At 38.9% G+C, this 20,454-nt stretch overlaps 1 protein-coding gene across 1 annotated transcript in view; it reads right to left on the reverse strand.

Moving 5' to 3' along the window:
- Positions 1-65: 65 nt before the first annotated feature.
- map2 (microtubule-associated protein 2) overlaps positions 66-20,454 on the reverse strand; it is a 103,433-nt gene continuing 83,044 nt past the window's right edge. The window contains exons 13-22 of the mRNA XM_026144297.1: positions 19,916-19,977; positions 18,733-18,864; positions 18,390-18,531; positions 17,915-17,971; positions 17,461-17,768; positions 13,925-14,059; positions 11,921-12,013; positions 4,754-4,835; positions 3,055-3,167; positions 66-1,819 (exon numbers count right to left, since the gene is read on the reverse strand). Coding sequence (XP_026000082.1) covers positions 1,598-1,819; positions 3,055-3,167; positions 4,754-4,835; positions 11,921-12,013; positions 13,925-14,059; positions 17,461-17,768; positions 17,915-17,971; positions 18,390-18,531; positions 18,733-18,864; positions 19,916-19,977 — 1,346 coding nt within the window. The 3' untranslated portion in view covers positions 66-1,597. The remainder of the gene's footprint in view (positions 1,820-3,054; positions 3,168-4,753; positions 4,836-11,920; positions 12,014-13,924; positions 14,060-17,460; positions 17,769-17,914; positions 17,972-18,389; positions 18,532-18,732; positions 18,865-19,915; positions 19,978-20,454) is intronic.

Below are 20,454 nucleotides of genomic sequence, written 5' to 3' on the forward strand. Positions count from 1 at the left end.
TGACATTTTGAAGTTATATACGCGGTGCTTTTTCTGGTTAGCGGAAAACAAAACAAGTACGTCACTTTTTTTCCCATTTTTTGGTCGTTTTATTGTCATTAATTATTGTAACTGGTGTCATATCAACAAGAGAAAAACTGCGTACATCTACTTGACCTTTTAAATACATTTACAGTTGCTGTAGGTTGGAGTAGGAGGTGGGGAAGGGGCACACAGAGATGGGGAATGCAGAAAAAACACGGAAGCAAACAAACAGTTGCAGGTGAGGGCAGTAAGTAGTGGGCAGGAGGGCAGGGCATACCACAAATGGTGTCTGAAAAAGAAACTAGATCACCCAAACACTTTTTTTTTCCTAACAGACATAACAGGAGTTGACTGAGTCTTTTTAACTTTTAGGATTTTTCAAAATATTTTTGTCCAATTTATTCTCCCGCATATTGCAACAAAACATCCAGATACGGTAGCGTCCGCTGTAAAACAGCAGGGGACCTGCACCAAAAAGCACACGCACAGACAGATTTCAGAGTAGCTGCATCTTCTGCTAAATATCAGGTCGCAAATTGTAGCATCTCCTCTGTGGTTCCGGCAGTCCCGATGAGGGCAATGTCAGCCTGTAATACTGGAGAAATGTCAGTGCTGTTTATTCTTGTGAGCTGCGTCTGAACAGACTTTCCTTTTGAGGATGTTTGTCGAATGAGTGCCAGTGTTTAATACTGCTGTGATGTATGGACAGGCTTCTGCGTTGAACCGCTGAGCAGGTGCAAGTGTGTGATGCACTTTGACATGACTGAGATGCATTCTTTAGCAACACCAAATCAGCTGTCTGACATTGTCACCAAGCATTACACTGTAAACAACTATTAACTACAAAACATGAACTTGTTTAATTTTTATCCAATAAATGAGGAAATAACTTACTAAAATCCTTATTTTAAATTACAAAATAGCCTCTTTTAAGACTTGAATCCATACATGCTCGTGGTAACATGACCTAGTTGCTTGCATAAATGCAATTTTACAGATTTTCAAGCCATTTTTGTCACTTCCTTTTAAAATGTTTTCAGGACATGTAGATGGCAAAGAACCTTTATTTTATACATGTTTCTATATATATTTGATAAATATATTATATATTGGATGACAAGAATGACTTGCAGTAAGGATGCGTGTTTTGATAGGGTGTCCATGCACGTTTACTGAACAAGAGCAACACGTGCGGTGTGGTGGTCGTGGCGTTATTTCTTATTCAAAGTAGAAAAAAGGCTGTTGCTTCTTCAACACTGATCCAAGACCAGTAAAGCCAATCTTTTGTCCCCACTATTTAGAGGTTACAGCAAACTTTTCTTTGCAACATCATTCAAAACGAGGGAGATCAAAATCAATCAGAAATAGGACGTTTGGGTTTAAAATAGACAGAAAACAGAATAAATAGGACCAAAGTACAGTAGCTCCTACTTTGAGTCTCTACTTAGAACCGGTTTAGCTGAGTAGTAGCGGTGATCAGTCAGCCTTAGGGTGGCAGGAGAGGGCAGAAAAGTTTGAATGGATCAGGATGAGGACGTCTTGGGTGCAGAGCAGCGATCCAGAGATCCAGTGTTCACAAACCCTGCTTGGCCAGAGCTGCAGTGACATCCTCCGCCAAGGTTGCTAACTGTGGGGAATCCATCATGTTGAGACTCCCGGAGGATGATAGATGGCTTTCGCGGATGCGGTGGGGAGACACTGAGCCAGAGAGACCTGGTGACTGGATGATGATCTCGGCTCCATGATCTACTCGGGCCTTGGCATTGTCCCGAAATGTCAACCTGTGGCTTTCAATCTGTTAAAGGCAGATGGTGTGATGTGAGAAGCGAATAGGGAAAAACAAATATTACTATCAGACGTCATATGAAATATTGATTCATTTTAGAAACGGCTTTAGAACAAGTGGAAAAACTCCCATGCCTCCAGAGGATTACTGATCACTTATTAAGAGCAGTCATGTATGGACTGATGTATATACTGTACCTTTACTGCTAAAGGAATACAGCAAGTTTTTGGAAGATTGGCCTGGTGGAAACACCGTTTTGTAAGATTTAAACTTAATTGACTACAGAACTATGGAAACAAATAGTTAAGATGCACACACACAATGACGTGAGAGACTGATGGTCATACAGAAAATGATTATTTCAAGTTATTGCTACTACAGAAAAGTTTTCCAGGACTCTGCAGTCATGTGAAAAACCAAGTACAACCCATGGTTTAATATCTTCTAGAACCACCTTGAGCAGTAATAATCTTAAGTAATAATTTTCTACACGACGTACTCTTCTTTACGTTGCATCAGTTCATTGTGGTTTTCTCAGAGATTCTATTACCAATTTTCTGGTTTGCTTGTTCTTAGTTTTTCACATGACTGCAGAGTCCTGGAAAACCTTTTTTCTGGTTTGCAATGCAACAAGATAGTTGTCTAGTTGCATTACCCAGTTTCAGCCAAGCTTTAACTGTCAGACAGATGGCCTCACATAGAGTACTTATACTGAGGAGTTCACGGTCGACCGACTGAGTGCAAGGCGCCCAAGTCCTGTGGCAAAAACAAACCCAAATCATCACACCACCATGCTTGACAATTGATATAAGGTGCTTGTGCTGATATGCTGTGCTTTGGTTTTGACTACATGGAACAGTGTATATTACAGTTAAACATCTAAATGATGTCTGATTGAAAAACACGCTCTAGAAGTCTTGCAGGTTTAGATGCAACCTGAGCTTGGTTGCTATGTTCTTTGTAGAGAAAAGCTTTCTCCTGACAACCTTCCAGACAAGACGTATCTGTGCAATCCTTTTCTAATTGCACTGTCATGAACATTGAGTCTGAGATGTAGGCCTTGGGCTTTTGTTGCAATTTCTCTGACTACTGCACAGCCTGAGATTTGGGTGAATATTGAGTAAAGGGAGAGTAAAGGCTATTACTTATGAGGGCTTATATTTAAATTGATGAGTAGGACAATCTCTCAATAACTTGATGTTTTCCCTTAAATGGCTGATTAGAAGCATGGAGCTGACACTCACCGTGACGTGGCCTCCACCAGGAATGTGGTGAGCATTTTCCAGGGAACCCACCTTTGCTTGGGCTTTGTCTTTGAAGTCCAACTTCACACTCTCGATACGCACATTACCACCTCCTGTTTAAAAGCAGAAGAAGTGTAAAAACTATTAAGTGAGAAGAGCGCTATATTAATTGTAAGTATTTATTTCAATTTTGAAATTGAAACAGCATCAAGTGAAAAAAAATGCGAATACTTAGTCACCAAATATCCACCTAATATCTACTCAAGACACGCCCACCTTATTAAGAAGTTATTAAAGGTCAGATGAGAGAGTGAGGTTAAAAATTGTGCAGAGTTAAAGTATGAAACCCCAGTAGCTTCTCAATGAGAGTTTAGGAATAGATGAAAGACTGTAATAAACATGGCAGAATGAACAGCAGGTGGCGCTGCAGGACAGTCCAATACTCTCTATGGGTAAATAAAAAGGGGATTCCATATTTCTGCCTGGGGCTTTGCTGCCAAAGTACTGGTAGTGCAACTAAATCTTTCCAGTTCTGTAAATTAAGCTGGAAATTCAGAAAATGATTTCAAAGGCCAATTCAGATAAATATAAGCACAAGTTCTGTGCAGTTATCCGGAAGAATAAAAAACATAAAACCACTTTTATGGCATCTAATAATTATGATTTATATTTTAATTGTAGAGCTTTTAACATGACTGTCACAGAGCATCACACTGCCCTACAGCATCAGAGAATTTATTTTGTTGTATTAATGGAAAAGAAATTTCAAACTTACCAACAGCAACCCCTATAACCAATATGCAAGTTTTCTTTTAGTGTAAGTCCTATGGACTTAGGAATGTTAAGGGATTACTGTGAAGGCAATTTATTACTTTGCATTTCAGAAATTTGGATGAACAAACATTAAATTGAATGTAAAACCCTCTCCAGGTTTGATGTAACCCAATTTATTAACATCATATCCCACACTCTAACACTCAAGGTATAAAGACAAATTTCAGAAAATGCTGCCAGGAACCAAAACACCTCCTACATGCGGCCACCTGCGGACACATCTATCAGGCTGTCAGTTTTACTGCTTGCTTCCACTGTTGTTGCAAATTTAGATACAGACTGGTCCAGGAGCTGCATCTGATTGACATGTTATTTCAGGAGTTAATAAAAAAACTGCCAAATGAATACATACATTCAAATAGGGCAGGAAATTCTTTGTCTAACAAATACAAGAAAACCGGTCTTAGAACGTCTAATCTGTGTCCCTTGGTATTATCGTGTAATGATAAGACCAGGTGGAAGCGCACAGGGGTTTACCTGGCATTGTAAGCCAGCAGCATCAAACAGAGTTGGGTGATGAATGTTGAACTCAACACTGTTTACCTGTCTGGCTTGTCTACTATGCACTTCCTTATGTCACTAAAAGAAAAAATGGGAGCGTGCAGTTCATCTTATCTACTCACATTTTTAGCTTCACATGCAGTCATACCTTGAGGCTTTCCAGTATAACCACAGTCTGAACTCAAAAGCTCATGAAATTTAGATAAATTGCTCAAGTGTATCTAAGCAGTTCGACGGCCTCCTGGACATCCCACATATAAAATTCATATTTGAAAGTAAGGGACTGCAGCAGCAACCTTCTGGTCACAGCACACTCACTGCAGTGCAGTGTTGCCCTCTTTGTAGGGGAACTGCAAACCTTTACCTGGCCGATGATGGATGTTGTCTAGAGAGCCACACTTGGAGGTCACATGGCTCAAGTCAATCTTCTTGTTCTGTATTTGTACCTGGAAGGAACACAGTCAGGAAAAGGCAAGTTTAGAGCCCACAGTTCAAGGCAAGATCATCAGGTCCCCCCCCCGATTTATCAAGAGGAATACATCTGATCTAGATTGTACCTGTAACCGAAGCAACCTGTTTTCAAGCTGTAAGTATGTCTTGAAAATAATTTGTCCCATTTATAAAACTGAACAGATACACATAACAGTGAGAAGTGTAAGGCAAAGAGAGGGCAAGGACACACCGAGGAGGTCTGAAGAGCAACCCGCAGAGAAATGTGTAAGGAGTGAACTGATGAGACAGCAAACATAAAGCTTTAATCACAGCACGATGAACAAGGACAGATACACCACATCCTGAGATGAATCACGCAGACACGCCTGTGGTCAGCAACCTTTGCCCTGTCGCTGATTTAGTACAAATGTCTTTTGTAACCAGTGATTTTGTGTCCCGTAATTTCAACCCTCTTTACAAGGCCCGGGACACAAAATGACATAAAAAGTAAGATGACACATAGAAAGTCACATTAAAAAAAAAAAACCACACCGCAAGCACACAATACTGTATGCAGCCTTTACCTACAATATATCTTGTTGTGGCCTTATTGTTTTGTGAAGCTGTGGACTGACAAAGAACACCAAGTCTCTTACACATGCAAAAGACTAGCAAAAGTATACCATATGAGTTTTAAAGAGAAGAGATTATAAGTGCTTTGTGTCAGCGTGGGTGAACATCAGGCTACTGTTTGGCACATCGCTCCTGTAGTCATGTCACTTAGGCATCTGTTAACCCCACTGTTGATGTTTTTCATTTGTATGGTATGTGTTGATTTCTTACATAACACAGTACCTTCTGCAAATGCAAATTCTTGACCTATTCATATAACTGAACATAAACCAGATACATGCATTTTTCTTCAGATGCGCATGATTGCTTAATTTATCAGTTCTACTAAGAAGTGAAAACACCAATCACACACAACATTAAAAACCATCTTTCTGAAGGTCTTTGTACAAAGCACCTTGGACCCATTAGGACTTATGGAGGCCCTGTATGATGATGGTAGTGGGTCCTTTAGGGTCCTTTAGTGTGCTGGAGTCTCTGTGGATCAAGTTTCTTCTGTGTGCTGCAGATCATCATTAGGGATCTTGGAGCCAGGATCGTCACCTTGGACTTTTGGTCTCTTAAAGTCATTGCTGAAGAGTTTTTGTGGCCTGGTGGAGCACATTGGTCTGCTGGGAAAGGCTGCTACCACTGAAAAAGGCTAGTATGCCTTCTTATGTAGGTTATACATGTAAAAGTATCATTGATGAACACAAGGATCCAAAGTCTTTAACAGTAAGAACCTTCATTAATTGCACATTTTTCATAATAAGATTACTAAACAATTATAACACTTTTCGTAATAACACTGTGATACATGTTTTTTTTATTTAAGCAATCAGTGGGTTTAATGTTGCCGATGATTGGTGTAGATTTTACACATTAGCAGAGTAGTACGATATCCATTTTTAATTGTTTCTCAAAAGAGAACTGCAATAATTGAGTGTTTGCATGCTTAATTTGGAGAAATGACATTGTTTTCTTTATTTATATCAAATGTAATAAAGATTTTCTGACTAATAGTTAATTATGGCTTTAATTTTTTCAAACCTTTGCCTCAGTTTTCTAGTGAGTTTTTTTAAAGTCTAATTTATCAGAGGCAATACGAACTGGCTCTTTTATACACTGACGGGAGCTGATGTAATCTCCAAATATAATAATTTGCAACAGAGGGAAGAGTAAAGAGCACTTCTCATGAAATTATGCACAGTTATATGCAACAACTTTTAGTAATGTTTGATTGCAAATGTTAATCTGCAATTTAATGTCCTTACGTTCAGCAACTCAGCCAACCACCGCTCTCCACCTTCGCTCTCCTGAGCGACCTTGACTTGTGCTGGGCTTGTCCTAAAAATCTGCAGGAACTGTCAGTTGAGCGGCCTTTGCGCTATTCTTCACTTGATGTGTACTGACACTCTATTTGAGACTCTCAAAACTAAGATGCTGCAATATATGAGCAAATGTGCTACCACGTGTCTCTTTAGGTTGACGGCGGTTTTCTGCAGATAATTAAAGACGAGCGATTACAAGTAACATGTAAGAATACAGAATAATACACACAATGCCAACTCTGATTTCACTACTTTGAGGCCGCTATTGTAAAACTGGGCACAGAATAATAGCTGTTTCTTGTTACACAACAGATGAATTTAATCACTACAGTCACCTGAACAGATAATATCTGCTGTGCCAAAAGCACTGACCTTATAAATGTTCCTGGCACTACTTTTTTCAGCTGCTGTAGCAAGAATCAAATAAAAAGAGGTTTTATGGGAACAGATCATTCTGAGGGAAGTGATATAAAGTCAAGAGATAAGTTTTAACTGTCTCATTGTTATTAAGCTTGCATAACTGTGCATTGTTAATGTGCATTATTCAAATCAGAAACTGCAGATGGAGCGCACACTATACCTGCTGCCTTCAGATGGCTGTAATCAGTCTTAATCAAGTGCTTCATGCAGCGTGCTACCTGTTGTGGATGAGAGATGCTGGCAAGAGTTTTGCTAGCAATGAGTGGGCTAATTTTGTTAAGCACTAAGTCTACTTTCTCTTCTGTGTGTTTCTGCATATGAAGAAGAAAGCCTTTATTAGCTTTATTTTCATCGTACATAAAGAAAATTCATTAAGATTTGATGAGCTTCTCTGTCCAGTACAAAATACAATATAGGATTAGAAAAGCATTAAGCAGAAAAGTGTAACAAACATGAATATGTACAAGCAGGAAGGAGCTTTTGGTACCAGAAGCTTTCTGGGTTTATTTGTTTTGTTTTGTTTTTGAACTTGTAGTCCAAGCAGGCTGTGTCTGCATGCAGTTACAAAGTCAAGATGGGGATCATAAAGACATTGCATTTGGTAAAATGCAATACTGAAACCACTGGCTATCATCTGACGAAGACTTAGCTTTTTTTAACATGCCCGCATTTTAAAAAGGATATATTTTTTCTAATCTCCTGATAACTTGGCTACATCCTAATATTAGCTAGTGCCCTTAGAAGCTAAGTCAGCAGACTAGTCAAATGTCAGGTTCTGGAGGCAGACACATTCAGCCCTTGGTATCATTACTTGCAGGACACAAACCACTGGTGGAGAATAATGCAAAGATGAAGAGCAGTCTAGTAAGAGCACTGCAAATGAATGAGTGACTTAACTATTAAACTGAGAAACAGTAAGGCAAAATAAAAATACAGGAAAACACAGAGGAAACACAGCACAGCACGGCACATAAATAATACCGACAACAACACTGACACAATGGGCTTGCAGCACAAGACTCACGTTTCCACCTCCTGCCGAGTAGCCACGCCTGTCCAAGGACCCACACCTAGACTGAACATGGCTATAGTCCAGTTTAACACTGGGGATGAAAACCTGCAGGGTGGAGGTGAGGAATGAGGTGGGAAAACGCTTGGGCTTAAGTCTTTTAAACAGTTTGTATACTCCCACTGTTTAAATAGATGTCTGACTGTGTTTGGCGGTACAATTGGACTAGTAGTTTCCCTGTTGCCCAGGACAAACATCATTCAACTGATACGATCACTTTAAGCTCAGAGGAAAAGACAATTTGATCTGACTCATGGCGTGAGCTGTGACAGTCTGTGAGCCTTGGTTATGTACCAAAATGCAACAACTGATGAACCTTTAGAAGCTAAAAACACAATTGAAAGTTCTTTGATTTGAGGCCACTACTTTAGGGATTGAGGATGATGAACATGTGAGTGTGCTGTGACGTGTGCTGACTCTCTGTAGCTGCAAGGAGAAAAAGCAGGAGTGAGATGCAGACGAAGCAGAGTTGGAACAGTACTGAAACAACAAATAAATAGCTTTCATTTTTATACGACAGCACAGCAAAAGCAATGGGGGTTTACACCAGATAAAGAAGTGACAGTGCATACACTTCTTACACATTTTGTGAATTAGAAAAGATGAGGACAACGGAGACTTTCGGGTATGTGGCCTCTGAACTGTTTTCCTTTTCCTTCACCGCTTAATGAAACACAAGGAGTGCTTTCAAATATGTGGACATCTGTTCAAAGAATATGGAAGACAATCAGTCTCGGTTCAAAACACTGCTGGAACAATGCTTATGTGCCGATGGGCTCAAGACAACCAGAGGCAATAAAGAACATATAAAGAATATCTCATTTGTGGGGGATCAGACGTCCTTTCTTATGCTATATTGAGAATTTCTTTAATATGCAACAGACCTAGACAAAGAGGAAGTGTTTTCATTCAGTTCTCAATTAGCACAAGGTTTTCTGCTGTTACTTCCCTTCAAACATCGGGTATGCACAAGTGGTCTCATTAAACAGCTCCCGTGACCTATAAATGGACATCGAACCATAACTTTCCACCCACTGCCAGTAAAATGTTACACTATCAATAAATTTTTAATAGCTAAATATAACAGAGAATTTATTCCCCTTCTTTAAAAGAGGAATTATTTTTGTCTTTCTTCTTAATGCAACCTAAACACAAGGTAGCAAACTAAATGAATAATGAGAGCAGATTATTCATGCTTGTAACACCACAGAATATCCACAAGATATGCAAACCTCGTCTTGCCACAAAGCACCATCACTATAGCATAGCATGTGACCTATTATATCTCATGTGACCTAGAATTGTGGGATAAACTAAAGTGAGGAAACAAGCATTTTATGTACCCTCAGAAGGAAATAAATGGAGGAAAAAGGGGAAAAAATAGAAGAAGAGGATAGAAAGAAAAAGAGAACTCAACTAGTGGGAGATTTCTGGGGAAGGAAAAACACATTTAATCTATTGTCGACTCACTATTATTCGTATTATTCTACACGAAATGTAGGACTAGACCTAATACACACAATAGTGCAGGATTAAATGTCAAACTAATCACAGATACATGACGGGGGTTTTTTGGGGTAAAGTGCTAAAGAAAAGTTAGGCTACAGTATTCATATGGATCCAACAGGACTGCATGTTCAAGTATACTTTAGCATTTTAGCTAAGGCTATAGTCAACTGAGTGGATCTTTCTCTTAACCATCAGGTCATTTTTGTGCTAGACAGTCGGCTAAATATTAGAAAAAAGTCAGAAGCATGCATCCTCCTTGCTATGTTGTTGTTGGTCATTCATAATGCCAGTAATATATAACCTATAATACAAGTGACATTTGTCACCCCTTGAACTATAGTTGAAAAGAGACAACTGTATCTAAAATTAAGAACCGAGAGCCAAACTACAGTGAAAAGGGGGGTAATATACAAACTAGCTCACTTTGATACTATTAACCTACCCATATACTGCACAACACAACAAGAAGCAACATGTTGTACACTACCTAAAGAGATATGAATCAAAATATTTATTGGGAATTGGACTAACTAGAATTATACAGGGAGTGCAGAATTATTAGGCAAGTTGTATTTTTGAGGAATAATTTTATTATTGAACAACAACCATGTTCTCAATGAACCCAAAAAAACTCATTAATATCAAAGCTGAATGTTTTTGGAAGTAGTTTTTAGTTTGTTTTTAGTTTTAGCTATTTTAGGGGGATATCTGTGTGTGCAGGTGACTATTACTGTGCATAATTATTAGGCAACTTAACAAAAAACAAATATATACCCATTTCAATTATTTATTTTTACCAGTGAAACCAATATAACATCTCCACATTCACAAATATACATTTCTGACATTCAAAAACAAAACAAAAACAAATCAGCGACCAATATAGCCACCTTTCTTTGCAAGGACACTCAAAAGCCTGCCATCCATGGATTCTGTCAGTGTTTTGATCTGTTCACCATCAACATTGCGTGCAGCAGCAACCACAGCCTCCCAGACACTGTTCAGAGAGGTGTACTGTTTTCCCTCCTTGTAAATCTCACATTTGATGATGGACCACAGGTTCTCAATGGGGTTCAGATCAGGTGAACAAGGAGGCCATGTCATTAGTTTTTCTTCTTTTATACCCTTTCTTGCCAGCCACGCTGTGGTGTACTTGGACGCGTGTGATGGAGCATTGTCCTGCATGAAAATCATGTTTTTCTTGAAGGATGCAGACTTCTTCCTGTACCACTGCTTGAAGATGGTGTCTTCCAGAAACTGGCAGTAGGACTGGGAGTTGAGCTTGACTCCATCCTCAACCCGAAAAGGCCCCACAAGCTCATCTTTGATGATACCAGCCCAAACCAGTACTCCACCTCCACCTTGCTGGCGTCTGAGTCGGACTGGAGCTCTCTGCCCTTTACCAATCCAGCCACGGGCCCATCCATCTGGCCCATCAAGACTCACTCTCATTTCATCAGTCCATAAAACCTTAGAAAAATCAGTCTTGAGATATTTCTTGGCCCAGTCTTGACGTTTCAGCTTGTGTGTCTTGTTCAGTGGTGGTCGTCTTTCAGCCTTTCTTACCTTGGCCATGTCTCTGAGTATTGCACACCTTGTGCTTTTGGGCACTCCAGTGATGTTGCAGCTCTGAAATATGGCCAAACTGGTGGCAAGTGGCATCTTGGCAGCTGCACGCTTGACTTTTCTCAGTTCATGGGCAGTTATTTTGCGCCTTGGTTTTTCCACACGCTTCTTGCGACCCTGTTGACTATTTTGAATGAAACGCTTGATTGTTCGATGATCACGCTTCAGAAGCTTTGCAATTTTGAGACTGCTGCATCCCTCTGCAAGATATCTCACTATTTTTGACTTTTCTGAGCCTGTCAAGTCCTTCTTTTGACCCATTTTGCCAAAGGAAAGGACGTTGCCTAATAATTATGCACACCTGATATAGGGTGTTGATGTCATTAGACCACACCCCTTCTCATTACAGAGATGCACATCACCTAATATGCTTAATTGGTAGTAGGCTTTCGAGCCTATACAGCTTGGAGTAAGACAACATGCATGAAGAGGATGATGTGGACAAAATACTCATTTGCCTAATAATTCTGCACTCCCTGTATAAGGCATTCACCCATCCTCTTAATGAGGAAGGCAAAGCTTGAAGGGTACATACATTGGCTCCACGAGGAGAGTGCTTCAGATTATCCTTGGAGCTGCACTTTGACAGTGATGGGGTGAAGTCCTGCCTCTTGTTTAAAATATGAATCTATGGAAACATGCAGAGATATATGGACCTCTTAAATGGTAGATAGGAATGACTGTGTATTATCTTCGTATGCTTGATCGCACTGTCTAATACTCTAGGGACTACAGGATACTGATGATCAGCATACTGAAAAAGTGTCAGTGCACACATTTCTATTGTTCTGGAGCATGATTAATGCTTTAAAGAATGAGAAATCACAAGTTTGTGTTTTCTTTAACTGTTTTCTGTACCTCTTGCATTCATGTTGAAACAAATAGAGTTTTTCAATTTTCTTCCCATGAGTCATCAGTCTGCCAACCAGAGTATTTGTTTGACTTCTCTTTATGAAAAGTCTCAAGCCAACGCACATTTCTTCACATTTTCTTTCACTTTGAAGCCAGACTTTCTTGTAATGTTTAATGGTCCTGCGCAATAGTTCACCAGGCTTTCCAGAGATCTTTCATAGTTTTAATGAATAATTTCAGCATAAATAAGGCACCTCACGCAAGAGATGGACCCAGGTATTATCAACAAATAACAGACAACTTTTCAAAGAATAAATACATAAATGAACTGATAAATAAATACATGAATTAAATTGTCTCTTTAGGCTCTTTGTTACTAGCAGGCTGTCACAAAAACACATCTCAGCATGGTGTGTAGTGTGTTCTTAAAAAGTTTGAGGAAACTGCACAAGAAGAAGACTATTTGAACACATGAACAGTATCGGAAAGTCAAAATTCCACCAAAGACCTGACACATGACCCGAGAGATTCATTTGATCTTTCAGTTGATCCATCTACTGTTTACTGATTACTCATCAGAATTGGTCTCAATGAAAGGTTTGTTGCCAAGATGCCATTCATAAGGAAGAACATGATGAACACGATGAACCTATTGGTTAAAATAGTCAGTAGGTACAACAGTGAGTTTCTATAGCCATCTGTAAAACTTCTTAGAGGCTCCATCTTTGTTTGAGGCTAAATTTTTTCTTATTTCTTATTTAGCTGGTTGTCGGTTCTTGTGTATTATGGACAGAAAAGTATCTTAGCATTTTGATCCACAATGCCATAGCATCTGGAAAGCATTTGATTGGCAATGGCTTCCTTATCCAACATGAAAACGATCCCAAACACAATGCCAATGCAATAAAAGCATAACAAAATAGAAAAACACACAATGAAACCCAATCAATCAGGGATTGGCCTCCCCAGAGTCCAGACCTCAACTTTATTGAAGCAATGTAGGATCATCTTGACAGAGATTAGAGCAAAAGGCAGCCAACATCAAAAGAGGAGCTTTGACTGTTCTTCAAGAAGCCTGGAGAACTATTCCTGAACACTACTGAAAGAAAGGTTGCCTTAGAGTTTAGGCTGTGTTGAAGAATAAAGGTGGGCATACCAAATGTTGACTTAGAATTGTACAAACTCAGTTTTTGTTTTTTATACTATATGTTTGCACACATTTCAGTAAATCATTGTACATATTTCCCAAATGAGGGGTGGCTTAAGACTTTTCCTCAGTACTGTACAATTTCAACATGATGATTACTAAAATATTAAGAAAAAAAAAAGAAAAATACTGCCTTTTGATTTTTTGATGTGACTGGTGCGATCCTATGTAAAGCAGCTACGCAAACACGTTCTGCTGCTGCTCTGTGCGATGGACTTTCTTCAGCACTTTAAAATTCAATAATCAATCAAAAGACAAAAGGCAGTGGCCACGTAATAATTAATTGGCTCTAAAATAGTTTTTTGTATTGTTAATATTAATGGCTCATTTGAATTTAAATTTAATCAATCAAATTACCTTTTCAAGATATTAATGAGTAAAATTACACATAGTAAATGCTTTCTTTTTAATTATTCCACTGGGACAAAGGTTTCCAGACTTTTTATTCAAAGTGCTATAATTAAAAGTGATAAGGTATACCAGCAGGTCCTGCGTCCAGGTCACGCTGTGTACCGCAGACAGACACAGAGTAACAGAGATGAGGCGCAGCACTGACTTCCAGATCAAAGAGGCCCTGCGTTTGGCCTCTGTTGGCCCATCTGGGTCCTTCTGTTTCTATGAGGACAGTCATTAGACAGGTCAGTAGCTGAGTATAGGCTTGCTATATTGCTGTGGGCTGGGGGAGGCTCACTACAGGAGCTGCTTATAGTAACACTATTTGGATCTTTGAGGGTGCTGTGAATATTAAGGTGAGGAGTACACTTCCATCATGTCATGTGACTACTGTCTATAAATATTTGCAACAATATAAATGCTGTCACACTAGTTTGGCTTTTTAATTTTCATTAAGTTTAAAAAAAGAGGTAAAATTATGCGCTATCTATAATTTTGTACTACTTCAGTGGTACAATAGTGACACTAGAGGACCATTTCAACAATGAATGTTTATAACACTGTACTGCAATAAAGGCTCCAGTTAAACAAATACTTTAATCAATCATTTGTTTCATTCAAATGTCCTAAAGTTTTCTATTTGTATTTCCATTTTTCTCTTATAATTAACACTCAATGATATTCTCAAGTTATTTGCTTTTGTTAAAAGAACCTTGGAGACATTAACAGGAGCATTAATGCAAGTGTTAAAGATCATTATATATGATAATTCTTTGCCAAGCTTCTCACTATATAGCAGCCAAGGCAGGTAAGCAGGTAAGAAAATAAATGGATGGATAGATTTGTAATTGTATAATTATAAATGCTTCTATTAATATGCATCAAGGTGTCTTTTAAATCTAAACTAAAATGTGAAGATTAATACAATTTGACCAATGTGTCAGTAGGCCCGACATATAGCCCGAAATTATAAAAAGTATCACTCTTTATAACTGCTGATAAATTAACATTTTAAAAAATAGAGATGAGACAGGAGAAATATCCTTTAACAATGTTATGGGTGTTGATGGTCCACCAGTGCGCACTCTGCAACTTCAAGATCTCAGCTGATCTGATCAGAGTCGAGCTGAGCGTTGAGTAATCCATGATTTGCTGTGATAATAAAACAATGACAAATAACTACACAAAACAAATGTTTTGTGTGGCTAAAAGAAATATTAAAGAACATATTTACATACAGTATATTAGCTTTTTAAATCACCAAATATCAGTACTGATATCAGTCATTATATTCAGTTTCATTTATGGGCATAAACATAGACCTCTGAACCTCAACAACTTATCAAACTACCACTGAAGACGAATAACGCACTGCATTAATCTATGCTGATTCCAAAAACAAAAGACTTTGTCTGAAGACAGCATGCTCATGTGTGAAACAAACACCTGTAATCAGAAGGAACAACTACACAATAAGGAGAATAATTCCCATTAAGGATCAGATATCTGTGCAAATTCAATAGATGCATTTGATAAATAGCCGCGTCTATCTAACAGGGAGATAACCCCCTAGTCAATGTATCTGCTATCTGTGTTACAGATAAGAAATACACAAAAGCATGACGTATTCAAAATCACACACAAGCAAACTAACACACAGTGGAGCAAAATCCACACTGAAATATTGGCCAAGCACTTCCACATCCACAGTGAGTGATGTGACTGTATAATTGAGTATTTACATTGCAAACACTGATGAAGCTAGTTATGAACACTTTGACAAAGCATAAACAGTAATGCTGTACACATGCTAACCCCCCCCAGAGAAGCTCAAGCGTGTTTCTCCTGCAGATGACAGGCTGGCATTTGGAACATGATCCCTCCCTATTTTATGGCTGACTGCACAGAGCAGCTCAGAGGCCTGCTAAGTCATAAAGATGCCAGCCAAACACTTAGATTCCTAATCAGGTCATCAGCAAAGGCTTGTAGGAACTGATGGCTACAGACACATTGCTTCCTGGTGCAGTGCTGCCTTTGTGTTTCAGACTCGAGACATTTGTCAAAATGTAAGAAATGTACCCCGAGACACTGTGCTAATGCAGATTCTGTGCAGCAACAGAAAACAAGATTTGTAATTCTGATTTTGCTGAACTGCTGTCTTTGCTTTAGAGAGCCAGGAGGAACGCTTACGGGACAATACTGCTCAGAGTTCAGACTCTCGCTCAGGTGTCATAGTCATGTCATTTTCTGTTTACTGAAATCTCTAGATGGAGAACTGCTTGGTGGTGAGAAATCACAGGTAAAAATAAAGCTGACATAACATAAGCTAGCATTTACTGCTTTAAAATTGTAAAAAATGTATATATACATATTTTGAAATCATTCTTTAGACCTTTATCTCAGTGTTTATCTTTGGGATAAACTCACAATCAATCACAACAATGTTAAAATGACTTTTTAACCTGCCATCAGGTGGCAGTCTATATTAGTCTATATTAAACTCAGAGAAAAAGAGCCTCGGTCTACTGTGTTGATGGCAACAGATATATCAAACTGCTTTCATCCATCAGACACAGAGCAACATTTACAGCTCTTGAAGACAAATTTTTCTGCAATCTGATTAACGCAAGCATACTTTTACTTTCACTGACAGCAGCAACTGATATCTGAACTAATGCTTCACATAGAGACAACAGAGGAAGACAGCCACAAAATCAGACTGGGAACTGAAAATATCTAGAAGTGGTAAAGAACTGCTAAGCTGCTGTAGGTCTTGATTCACCATATAAATAGTTTAGATGATAAATCATATGTCCAATAGGTTTATATATCATTAAAATCAACATTATAAGTTGAAGTACATTTTAGGATAGTCTATCAGGTAAAGGAAAAGTTTAACACGCTACACTTTACATTGTATACATTGTAAATTTAACCAATGGACACGTGTAATTACGTGTGATTTTCCTTTTTTCTTATACAAAACATCATTATGTAATATTTTGTACTCTTTTTTTTTACGATGATGGATGGGCAAGATTATTCACGAGCTAGCAGCAGGCAAGGGAAACTAAAAGACTAAAGCAGGACTTTTAGCGAGGACCTAGAGACGGGAGGAAACATATGGGAAATAAGCATCTTAAAGCAGAAGAAAAAGACAGAAGATGTTAGACAAAACCTTATAATATTATTTATACGAGGAATGGTAAAGCAGACCTCATCACAGATCAGTGGTCTGTAAATATATTGTACAGATTTTTCTTGCAGATCCATATGAAACAGTTATTTGACTCAATTTTTTCCTCCTATTGAATGTTTTGTTGTTGCTTTATGGTTCAAAGGTCAAATCCTGAGTAAAATCTGCTAGGAGGCAAGCATTAAGTTTCTTTGCATGCTCAGTAAATCTACCTATATATACCTAATATACTTTTTATTTCTATTACATGTAACTTCCTGAAACAAAAATAAAATACATGGCAGCTTCTGTCTCTGAGATCAGTGCAGAAGGGAGAGGTAGGAAAAAAGGAAACTACAATAAGCAGTAAAACCAAATGTGAAGATGGAAGAAAATTAGCAAGCAGTTAAAAAAAGCTGCAGATTTCTGGACAAAGTAAAAGTGTTACCTGTCCTCCTTTAGGCTGATACTTGATATTCTCTGTGGAGCCAATCTTAGACTTGATATTCTTGAAGTCAGGGAGTGGCTGGTTGATAATACGGAGCTGCTTGGGTGTTGTTGCAGGTGACTTGGGTGGGGTACGGACCACAGCCACCTTCCTCTCCTGACAAATCAGACTGAGGGAGCGTGGGGTCCCGGGGGTCCTCGAAGATGATGAGTAACTGGGAGGAGTTCCTGGGGTGATGGCTGTTGAGCCAGGGGTGCGTGGGGTGGAGTGGCCACTGCGAGCTGAACGTGAGCGCACTGATTCTGTAACTGGTAAGATGACAAATACAGGTGATGGAGGTGGAGGTGAAGACAGGCTGCAATTCCTTTTATTCAAAATATTTTGAGTCCACAGCACAAAATTACAAAATGCTCTTAATTTATATCTAGAAATAGTAGAAATAGTCTGTAATTACCTGTCATGCTAGGAGCTCGCCCTGTCCTGTGTTCTGCCCTCATCTCAGTGCGAAATGCTGGAGAAAGGGAAAAATCAAAAGTTTTGGATTTAGTGATGGAGAATGAAGAAAAAGAGGAGTTTTAGTGCACGCTAATAGTCCAACATAACATTTTGGCTTTGTAATAAAAGTAAATTAAGTATTAATATAAAAAAACAAATGTTAAAGATGCCAAAAGACAGACAGAAATAGAGCGAGTATGCAAAAATCACTCATTAGCAGATGTCAGCTGGGACTTCTTAAAATAATCAAGCATAAGGCCTTATGAGTGTGCTTTTCACTTTCTAGAAATATTTTTCTAAAATTGATCAACAGTAGTAAAGACTGAATTAGTAGCATTTATCGCACACTGGAGGCTATCAAGAGTTTCGTTTTAGACAACCTAACGTAAACTAAATGCTGATACTTTGTACAGTTTAGGGGAACTGGACCCTACATGTGGGCCTGCGAGGAGCCGTAGAGCCAGAGCTAGTGATAGAGGTAGAGCTCTCTTCATGGTCATGGGGCCCACGGCGACTCATAAATGAGGTGTGGCGTGGCACTGAAGACCTCTTCTCTGGGCTCCGTGACCCACCATCCTGTTGGAAAGCATACAGGGAGCGCATTGTTAGGCCAGTCAGGCAGACTGAGGTTTATCTTTTTAATTCAATGTGAAACAACAGATATCGTTTGCAAGCAATATTACAAAATTAAAGCAAATAATATTCATGTTTGCATGAAAACATGTATGAAATTTCCAGGACTTGTACAGGAACCCTGTCACTCTTCCATCCACCTACCTTAGCTATTTGTTTCTGTAATTCTGTGGAGCCCTGAGGCTCTGCTGAGGATGGACGAGGTCTATCTAGCGAGGCAGCCGCTCTGGATATGAAGGTGGGGATCTTTGTAAACGGTAAATGATGGGCATGGCACTGAGATGGTACAACAAAGAGGCGTGGTTGGTGAGGCGCATGAAAACAAAATAAAGAACACAGGATGACAAAAAGTGGTGAAAATACCACTGCTACAACATGCATCATGAATGCACATGATCTCATGAATCATGTGGAACAATTTACTATGTAATCTATTAAAGCAGCTCCTCTTGCACATTCATTTTAGTAAGAAACTGAAAACTCATGGGACATGAAAATATCAAACAAATAAACAAAACTTAAGAACGTGAGGGATACTCTTCATCATGCCCATGCAACAGCAACGGGCTACACTGCAGAGCATGGTATTAGAAGACACTTTCAGTATGCTGTGATGACATGACATTTAGGAAATATAGAAAGCATGTTCTTTTAGACACAATAACTGTCATTACCATGGCGGAGGAGTGAAATGGAGTCACGACCACAGGCACTGGAGAAATGTCACAGGTTGGTTCAACACCCACTCAGCAAAATAAACACTCCAAATGCGTCTGTCTTCACTACTTGTGCAAAAACCCATTAAAATATGCCAAGAAGAGGAAACATTTTACAAAATGTAACCACCATTAATAATTTTCTTCATGAAATATGAACAAAAAACTAATGCAACACCTGCCCGTGTTAGTGTGTAGATGGAAGGACAAAGCATTTGCGTTATCTGGATGTGATGTGTTATTGTGTTAATGTCTTTTGAGACTTTTTTTTTTTTGAACTCCGCAAGTCACCCTAGGAAATAACATCATTTTAATGATTCTACTGATAATTGTTTTTTCAAAATTACCGAGATGCTTTTTGTTTCAGATCCTGCAGAAGTCAAGATGTGTATTAGCGGTTTCATATTAATAGCAAAAAAGCAAAAGTTTCAAATATGTTGCACCAAAAAAAGGTTCTGCCTGTTTATAGTGTTCAGTATCCATTGAGTTTCTCTATGCCTATAATTTAATTGTTCATTCATGCTGACTGCCAGCAGAGTTTTCTTGGAATCTCTCTCAGTGTTTTTTGTGCCAGAGGTCGTGCCATTGTTAGGTTTGTTGAGTATACTTACCGATGCTCTGTCACGAGACTGTCTGGCAACGCTGAGAGGCTGACGACTGTCAGGTAGGACCTCTGAGGGACGGAGACAGACAGACAGAGAAGTTCAGGGAAACAAAAATACTTCAGAAGAATTTGTGCGTTAACCTTCGTACATTGAAGGAGAAGGAGTTAGGGCTCTCTAAATGCCCTACTTTGGAGGATTACCCCCATATTTATATCCTTGCAAGAATATGTTCCCATTACATAAAATGTAAAAATTACAGACATCCAACTTTGCATTCTTAAATGTGGCATGGTAAGCAATATGCCAAATTCAATGTTCTATAGGAGCTGGATGTTTCTCTCTTGACAGCTTTGTTCTGCAAAGATTTGGCAAGATATCACACAGAATGGGGGATTTTGTATTATGTAAGGCAACCTTGGAAAAAAAAAAATCGAATTGGGGCATTGCAGCAGTATACTGAGCTTTCCTCATCACTGACACAGAATTCAGTCCGTCAGGGGAAAATGGAGAGCAAACTGCCTCTGGGTCAGAGCAGCATTAGCAAA

The sequence above is a fragment of the Astatotilapia calliptera genome, chromosome 16, assembly GCF_900246225.1.
Source record: "Astatotilapia calliptera chromosome 16, fAstCal1.2, whole genome shotgun sequence".
In the NCBI taxonomy this organism is placed as follows: domain Eukaryota; kingdom Metazoa; phylum Chordata; class Actinopteri; order Cichliformes; family Cichlidae; genus Astatotilapia; species Astatotilapia calliptera.